Source organism: Corylus avellana, chromosome 1 (genome assembly GCF_965113065.1).
Source record: "Corylus avellana chromosome 1, dhCorAvel1.hap1.2, whole genome shotgun sequence".
NCBI classification, from domain to species: Eukaryota; Viridiplantae; Streptophyta; class Magnoliopsida; order Fagales; family Betulaceae; genus Corylus; species Corylus avellana.
Window position 1 is genome coordinate 27,316,296 of NC_142490.1, and position 9,441 is coordinate 27,325,736.

General features: G+C 36.9%; 1 protein-coding gene across 1 annotated transcript; it reads left to right on the forward strand.

Moving 5' to 3' along the window:
- The first annotated feature begins 616 nt into the window (after positions 1-616).
- Positions 617-9,358, forward strand: LOC132171829 (glutathione hydrolase 1-like). Its single transcript, XM_059583231.2, has 8 exons — positions 617-835; positions 2,523-2,694; positions 5,249-5,595; positions 6,047-6,562; positions 6,689-6,924; positions 7,737-8,001; positions 8,211-8,348; positions 8,858-9,358. Exons 2-8 carry the CDS (start codon positions 2,682-2,684, stop codon positions 9,098-9,100), a joined length of 1,758 nt encoding a protein of 585 aa, XP_059439214.2. The 5' UTR covers positions 617-835; positions 2,523-2,681; the 3' UTR covers positions 9,101-9,358.
- The last annotated feature ends 83 nt before the right edge of the window (positions 9,359-9,441 follow it).

A 9,441-nucleotide genomic window follows, 5' to 3' on the forward strand; every position in this document is an offset into this window, starting at 1 on the left:
TAATGTAATTAAAATTAAACTTTTAATTATAAGTGTTACAAATGTCCTGCAGCCAGGTTGAACCGAATTGATAAGAAATTTGTGTCGATTTTTACATTTTGATCCGAGAAATGATATACATACTCTCACATTTCCACATTTAATTTTCTAAACCTATACGTAGCTTTTGAAATCACCATAAGATCAAAATCCAGTAAAAATTAATCATAAATCTAATAATAGTTTTATCCTTAAGGGGTAGCTCAAGCTTTAATCAGCCATGAATCACTTCTTATAAAGTAGAAGTCACTAATTCAAATCATCCTTTCTCCTTTTCCTCTCTTTGGGTGGTTGTGTGGACGTCTAAACAATAATAATAATAATTTAAAAAATCACCCATAAGTATAAAAACTGATTCTTGTAATATTCTTCTACCGCTGCAGGCGGCATGCGGAAAGATCGACGATAGCTACTATGCACGGCCCTGTCGCTGTCTGCTAGACGTGAGTGCTAGTGCTGGTCAATTGCAATCCAACGATCTCCAAATCTTCACTCCGAACCCGTAACTTGGTTCGGAACCCGAAATTCGAACCAAATTAAGACTGAGTCTTAAGAAAGCGACAGAGTTTAGTGTCCGGAAACTCTGAAATAATCATTTTGACAAAGAACGAAATGAAACCATTTGTTAATATCTTTATCACTTCCCTTTCCAATCATACTGTTATCGCCAAATGGGTGGACGCCACTTGTGCATTGGCGTGCTGCTTTCGATATGAGTCTATGACGCTGAAAAAGAAGAAGAAGAAGGAGAACACAGACGGTGTGAGCTGATTTATCCAAAGGAGGCTCATGTCATGTAAGTAGTGATTTTAGAATTTTTTTTTTTTAATAATGGGTTTTCGTTTAGTATGGATTTTTTTTAGGATTGCTTGGAGAAATTGAATGAGCATTAACATTGGTGTGTAGAGAAATGGCAGGTAAAAGAATTTGAAAATTTGGGTATAGTTCAGTTTAAGTTGTAAGTTTCATTGAATAAGAAACTTTAATGGCAAAGGTTTATGGGTTATGTTTGGATTTGAATTGCAATATCCTCAGACATGATAAGAAATGGTTAATTTAATCATTTAATTTATATTTTAACATTATGCTGCTTAGAATTCATAATCTCAAATTTACAGAGTATGGTTTTAATGTCCTAAATCTGATGACGTCAGTGATAAAGTTTAGTCATATTTGCCGATGAGCTTTATCTCAAATGGGACATCCTCCTCCCATAAGAACAATGTGAAGGGTGAGGTCCTGAGTTCAAGACTCATTGGCTGCGTATGTGACTTGTCATAAATCTGAGGTTATCAAACTAGTGGTACACCTATTTTAAAATACGTAATATGCAGTGACACTTATAAAGAAATATAGGTAGGAAGCTTGCATGTGAAAGGTTGCCTGCCAGGAAATTAGAAAATGCAGTCTTGCCTCTCACATGAGGGAAAAATGCTGCATGTCGTCCGAATTCTGCTTTCATCACAATGCGAGTTTCCTATTGGTGCCTTGATCGTCTGAGCCCTACCTGGTTTTCAGGCTTAGACAGTATATGTTCTACACTAATCAGATTTTGAATTCAAGTCCTTAATGTAGGATGGAGATTTGATTTTTACTGCTGGAGCCTGGATGCTCTGCCAAGATGGGAGACACTTTTGTTTAGTTTAAAGAGTTTACAATCCTATTTAACCAAAAAAAAAAAACTAACTATTCAGGTGGGGCCACATCCCGATCCTGGTGTTGCTTGAAGTGGGAGTTTGGTGGTAGAACTGGGCTAGGAGTGGTGGCTTTTGATCATAATGATTTTGCCCATTGCTGAGCGTCATCCACCTTCCTTGCTTACATAGATTTGAAGTCCATTGATTTAAGATTTTACTCTTCGGAGACCATAAGATTTACAATCCACCTTCCTTGCTTGGTGTTATGTGCTAATTATACATAGATTTGAACTCCATTGATTTAAGATTTTACTCTTCAGAGACCATAAGAATTACAAGGGCGGAATCTGGATATGGTTATGGTGGAAACAATAACTATGTATCTCATTGTGACGATGGATGCTTATTAAGCTTGGTGCTCCTTAGTTGCACAACAGTGTATGCTAATCCACAGATTTAAAATCCCCATGGCTAAGATTTCTGTTTGTGGAAAGGATGCACAGCAGAACTAGGATGTGGTAACAGATATGGAACTATTTGGAGGTATTGTTGGTGACACACTGACACTAATAGTTATCATGGAAGTTTATTCAGTTTTATGCACCAGACTAACATGGTCTTATGTGCTAATTAACGCTTTTATGATTGGGACTTGCACATCTTTAAATCCTAATATGAGAAAGTCAATTTAATTGTAGACTAATAACTTGGTTTATGTTACCTATTCAATGTGCTAGCTGTGATAAATAATATAGAACTCAGTCTATTGGGGGAGAGTTTGCTAAGAAAAATATTTATGTATGGCATTGACCTAACTCCATTATACACACCAATCCCGTTGTGCAGGAGCAGAAAACAAGCTTCGTCTACTGGTTCCGTTTGACCTTGAGAGCACTCCAGCACCAAACCACCAATGCTACAAAGAGAGCCAGTAACAAGCTTCTTCTTGACTCTGTAAAAGCAGATCTTCTGGCAGAGATAATCTAAGATATTTTGTTGTACTTGATGGCATCTACATGTAAGCTGTCTAACTCCCTTTGATGGAAATCTTTTGTTCGCTGTTGCATCTGACTAGAACAATATTATTGTTGACATATTAGTGGCTGGTTTAGATCTATAATTGTGAAATGTCTTCTGGATCTTTTGAACAATAAAGAATGTTTTGCTTTGCAGCATATGAAGCGGTGCACAATGCTAAAGTATACTTGCAATTCAAGCAACCCTTATTTTGCCAAGCATGCATTAATTGTTGTAGATTCTAGACCACTTTGGTGTGGGGAAACTTTGCAATGCATGGTTTGAAGGCTGGGAGTTTGGGGTAGTTGATTTAAGATTCGTTGCTCACTTTAAAATCTTGAGGACTGTAGGAACCTTGGAATACTCGCCTTTGTCAGTTCTGCAAGGAGAAGGGCGCCTCTATATATCCTTATCAGAACTTCCAATCAAATAGCTTAAACTTCATCCTCAGTGACCATATCTATCCTCAATGACCATTGTGTACCTTTAGGAACCAACTCTTCCAATTAGTTTGCACTAATTCATACTAAATGCTGTAAGTAGAGCACTAAATGTCTCTTCCCTAACAACCCAGGAAAGGTTCTAGCCATATCTATGTTATTACCCCAAAAAGACTAGGTCAATGTTACAATTGGAGCCCCCCTAGAGTCGCTTATTTAGCTCAATTTCACCTAGCAAGGAACAAATGTAGGACTTTGACACCCATCTGACACCTTAAATCTATCCACCTAATATGGGACTTAACTACTTGGGGTGCCATAATATCCGTCAATCAAATCTCTGACGTCCTTGTTAGGGCCCATGTCAAGTTGTAATGCCCCAATGCTATATGGTATTATTAGGTTAGTTCTGATACCATTTGTCGCAATCTACGGAAAGTGTGAGTCACATTTATGCTATTAACCAAAAAGGATTAGTCTATATTATAATTGAAGCTCCATAAAGTCACTTTTATATAGCCCAATCTCAATTAGTAAAGAACTAATATGGGACTTAGCACCTATGCAACCCCTTTACAATCCATCCAGCCAATATGGCACTTAAGTTTTTGGGGTGCTACATTATCTACCCATAAAAACCCATTTGGAGCTACTATATCATTATAGAAATACTACAGTATCTCATACAACTGTCATTTATCCTTGTTAGTCCAGAATAGGGTCACTGCAATATAATCTTACTAAAAATGTTATATCTTTCACCTATCTTTCATTTGGTCCCTACAAAAGCAATCTGAGAAAACTTTGGGTTAACATAACCTGTTTATGTCTGCTGAGGCATCCATGTGCTTGAGCTTTTGGACCTTATGCTGGAAAATCTAAAAACCAGGCGTACTTGTTTTTGGGCATCTACACCAATATTGCTGAGCTACTAATACTTTGAACCCTCCTGATGTGGCTCATTGTCCATATATTGCTGTGCCATATTGTTAATATTATTTTTATCATTTAGATACATCGCAGTCATTTTCTCCCTTGGTAAAAAGGAGGGGGGAGAGAGAGAGAGCATTGCTATAACATAAGTACCTATTCAATCAAAGTGATCAATTTAGGTCAGAAGTCATTTCTGTGTCCAATTATCTATGTAATGACATTGAATTTGGAGAAGATATTCTAGATTTGAGAGAATTTTAGGAGATCTTTTAGATTTTCTGGAATTTCATTTGATTTATATTTCCCTGGACTGATGACTCACTCTTTTCATGGCTATAAAGGAGCTGTCAAGTTTTGGTGATCTGAAACCTATTTTAGAGCTTGTTTACTCTTGCTTCCAGGCCATTTTCTCTTATTTTATTGATTTTAGTAAATTAGTTCATTTCTCTCTCCTTTTTCTCTATCGGTAAAAGGAGGACGAGAGAGAGTATATATGCCAAACGAATCAGTGCAAAGACACGTAATAATTATTTTGTGAAATATAAGTGTCAAGCTTATCTATGTAACAAGTATGCAAGTAAATTTATGGTGAATGCAATTACCTATTCTGATAAGTGACATTTATCAAAGTACTCATATTTCAGCAATAAAACACAATTAGTTGATTAAGATGGTAATAAGATTAGTAGCAATGTTATTAGAATCAAAAATCTTGTCTGGATTGGTTTCATTTTGGAGTGACAGTACGAGATTACAAGAACAAAGGGTTAAAAGAGACCAAGCATAAGATTTATGAAAATTGAAAAGGAAACAAAGTACTTGTATATAGCCTTGTGGTTTCATTAAGAAACAGAAGTAAACGATAGAGAAGAATAAATTTATAGCATTGATCTTTAATTAGTATCAAATTTATGAAGTCCATTTAAAAATTTGTTAAATGTGAATGGTAAAATTTTCTAAGAAAAACAACTGTTATCTATCTCTGTATCCATTATCATGCTATTAGTAACTCACTGACTCATCATCCCCCCCCCACCCACCCGGCCACGCAGCAGTCTCCTTTAAAAAAATGATTTCCCTCTGACTGACATTTTTATATTTATATCAAAAGTTGTTGAACAGAACATGTTTTCTTTATTTTTTTTCCTGGGAACTCAAGAGTGTTGTATCTATTGGTTGCAGCTCGGTTGTTCTTACGTCCTACCATTACATTTCTCTTCTTTATATTGTTGCCTCCGACTTCAAGCCTTAATTCTGTCAGTGGTCCCACCAAACATAGACATGAGGTAATTATAGCACATCATGGTGCTGTTGCCACTGATGATCGCCGATGTTCCAGAATAGGGATGAAAGTTCTTCGTGAAGGAGGTCATGCTGTTGATGCGTCAGTGGCTGCTGCTCTTTGCTTGGGAGTCGTAAGTCCAGCATCAAGTGGCATTGGTGGAGGAGCCTTTATGCTTCTCAGGTTAGCCAGTGGGAAGGCACAAGCCTTTGATATGAGAGAAACTGCCCCCTTGCAAGCTTCTGAGGTATTTCAAATTACTTTAACTGTATCTTTTCTTTGAATATGTTTTGAATGTGAGTGCAAACAGTTCTTATTAAACGCAGTATGGTAATGAAGAATCTTTTCGGGGCTTGTTTCTTTTATACTTCCTCCATGGTTGCATTGTGTTTGGCACTTCTCTTACTTGCCACAAAAGAGCAAAAAATAAAATAAAATAAAACAGAAACAGAGTTTAGCACATGCATGTCCAGAGATATGACCCAATAATTCTTATGAAATACTGTTTTTCTTTGCAACTAATACGGATCTACATACTTTATACACTAATGTGAAGATACATCTGGAAACTTAATCATTTTAAGCTGCGACTGAAATTGACAAATGTTGGATTGGTGCCTATTATATTGCTTGCTGAACTTCATGTTTCGCGTAAAAGATTCTTTAGATCATTCTCTTTCATAATTATTCATTTTCAGAATATGTATGCTGCCAATGCTACTTTGAAAACAGAACGTGCCCTCTCCATAGCAGTTCCAGGGGAAATTGCGGGCCTTCACAAAGCTTGGAAACAACATGGAAGGCTTCCTTGGAAGAGGCTTGTAAGGCCAGCTGAGCGTCTTGCTCGTTTGGGATTTAAGATATCTCCATATCTCCACATGCAGATGGTCAAAACAAAGTCAGGGATCTTACAAGAGAAGGGACTCCGTGGTATATTCACTTCAAACGGAAGTCTCTTACAGCTGGGTGATATCTGCCACAACAAGAAACTGGCACAGACACTAAGAACAATTTCAAAATTTGGCCCAGTGGCCTTCTATAATGGTTCAATTGGATTCAATTTGGTTAGTGATGTTCAGAAGGTTGGAGGGATACTGACAATGAAGGACTTGCAAAGATATCGAGTTAAATTGAAAGAACCAATCTCTGCTAACATTTTAGGGCTTAAAATACTTGGCATGCCTCCTCCTTCAGGGGGTCCTCCAGTGATACTTGTAAGTACATCTCTGGTCTGCTTTGGTTACGTTCTTTTTCTTATTTTAATCTTTTTAGGAAAACAAATAACAAAAGGAAAAAACAAAGCTGTCATTGACCTAGCTTTATTTATTTCATCACAACAGATGCTAAACATTCTTGCTCAATATGCAATCCCTTCGGGTATTTCTGGCTCCCTTGGAGTCCATCGAGAAATCGAAGCTTTGAAACATGTATTTGCTGTGAAGATGAATCTTGGTGATCCTGACTATGTTGATGTCTCCAAAGTTCTATCTGATATGCTTTCTCCTAATTTTGCCAAAGAGTTAAAGAAAACCATATATAACAATATGACATTTGATGCTGGACATTATGGTGGAAGGTAAGTTGCTTAATTGGTAGTGAAGCAGTTCGTCTATAAGATCATTAGGCTAAATAACGTATATACAAACTGTGTGTTATATTTTATTTATTTGTTGGGAAACTTAGCATTATATTGTCTCAAATTCGTACATTTGATTCAACAGTCCTACCACGTTGTGTCGTGTTAGTGCCACATCATGGCATTCAGGTACTTGTGGTTGTCTTAGTGACAAAGTTGAGGTCTTAAATTTAAATCTATTTTTGGTTCTTGAATGAAGTAACTGAAGTATCTCAGCCGGAAAAGCAATGGTGATTTGTCAAATATTGAGTTTTCTCTGTTTCATTTTTGCAGCTGATGCTCCTCAGAATTTGAATTAATTCTATCTGTGATCTATCTTGTTTCCATAAGTCTTCAACAATAATGTTTGTGTGCATCTGAGAAAGCATGAGTATGAAAATGTTGTGAATCTAGAGGATGAGTACCAAAATGATTTGTGAAGCATAAAATCATATTACTGTGCGTGCAATTTATTCTAATCAGGCACTCAATATTTCTTTGATAGGAATATTTTTTTCATCAAAATTCAAATTGATACTTTGTTTTTCAAAAAGTACTTTCATTCATTTGGGTGGTTGAAATTTGAATAAAAATACCTACAACAAAGGCTGCAATTTGCATATTATGGGCAGATGTTTGGTGCTTAACTAAAACCATACATGACTTGTCCGTACCTCTTCATGTCTCTTGCGCTTGTAGATGACCCATCATCATGTATTCCAATTTATAACCCTAGTATAAAATTATTTATACTGAATCTTGTTTCCTAACAGATGGAATCAGATCAATGATCATGGCACCAGTCATATATCCATCATAGATCGTGAGCGAAATGCTGTTGCCATGACTTCGACAGTGAACTCTTATTTTGGTTCTCGAATACTGTCACCAAGTACGGGGATACTCCTGAACAATGAAATGGATGATTTCTCCATTCCAATGAATGTTTCTGCAGGTCTTCCACCTCCAGCACCATCAAACTTTATCAAGCCTGGAAAAAGGCCATTATCATCCATGGCACCTACTATTGTCTTAAAGGTATGCTCTAGGAGTGTTTCCACCGAGTTATGCTCTAGGATTGTTCTCCTCTGAATTGAGGACTGGCACCATTTTGAAATTACTGAATTAATTGTCAGTACTGCCCAGGACTTTCCTATTTCTCATTGGATCCTTCAGAATGAGTCGCATAGATTATGCAGTATATTCCTGTGCAATAAATCATGTGATATTTTTCTATGCTTCTACAGAATGAGCAACTGAAAGCTGTGGTAGGTGCTAGTGGGGGAGGCATGATTATTGCTGGAACTGCAGAGATTTTGTTAAATCATTTTGCCAGGGGAATGGATCCCTTCTCTTCTGTCATGGCACCAAGAGTCTATCACCAGGTCTTTATCTAAGTCCATCTTCCTAAATCTCTGTCTCTCAATATACCCTATGATCCACACATAATAATAAGTTCTTCCATGATGCATACTCATGCTGTGAGGTGAGGATTGTAAGTGCTAATGCTGGCATTTAGATCAAGAAAAGGTTGCCGCGTAGGTCTAAACTCTAAAGACATCTGATTGGATTGGCTAATCCTTCAGTGAGTTAGGTTCTCCTAGTATGAGAATGGAGCCGAATTTTGGTGCATCTAGAAAAAAAATACTAAACCATGATTATCATTTGAGTCACCTAACCAGATGAGATTCTTGAGGTTTTAAATATTCCATATAATACTATAAGACTGCATCAATACCTATAGAAAAGTTTGTTTTGGAGAGCACGCTGTTATTTTGATTTCGTTTACGGGGTTCTTGTTCCCATATTAATCCTGCAGCAAAATGCATTAATTTTACCATTTTTGAGCTTTTTTTTTTTTTTGTTTTATGTTGATACAATTTTTTTTAACCAGCTGATACCTAATGTTGTATACTATGAGAACTGGACAACTGTGAGTGGCGACCACTTTGAAGTTCCTGCTGATATCAGGGCAGCCCTTCGGAAAAAGGGTCATGTCCTAGAAAGCCTCGCTGGCGGGACTATTTGCCAGTTTATAGTTCAAGATGTAAAGACTTCTTCAAACGAAAATGGTGGCGCTGGAAAGCTTGTGGCCGTGAGTGACCCAAGAAAAGGTGGACTTCCTGCTGGTTTTTGAACTTTTGGTAACGTTTCTTCTGCTAGAAGATGATTGAAATGTGGGATTGACATTGTGATAAGAGCGGCAAATGAGCACAAGTTTTCTGTTCTTGAACAAGATTGACGATTTGGTTTGTTGTTGTTTATATTGATCTCCTTGTGGAGTTTTCATGGTTGTGATAGATTGGTCGTGGGTAATTTCTATCTCATTTGCTTATGATAGAAGCACTATTTTTATATTGAAGACATTGAGAGCGGTATCTCTTCTCCATCTCAACCTTATTAACCCTATTTTAGACTTGATAATTATTTACACAACTATCGAACCCGATACGAAATTAACAAGTTAGACTTTGGTAT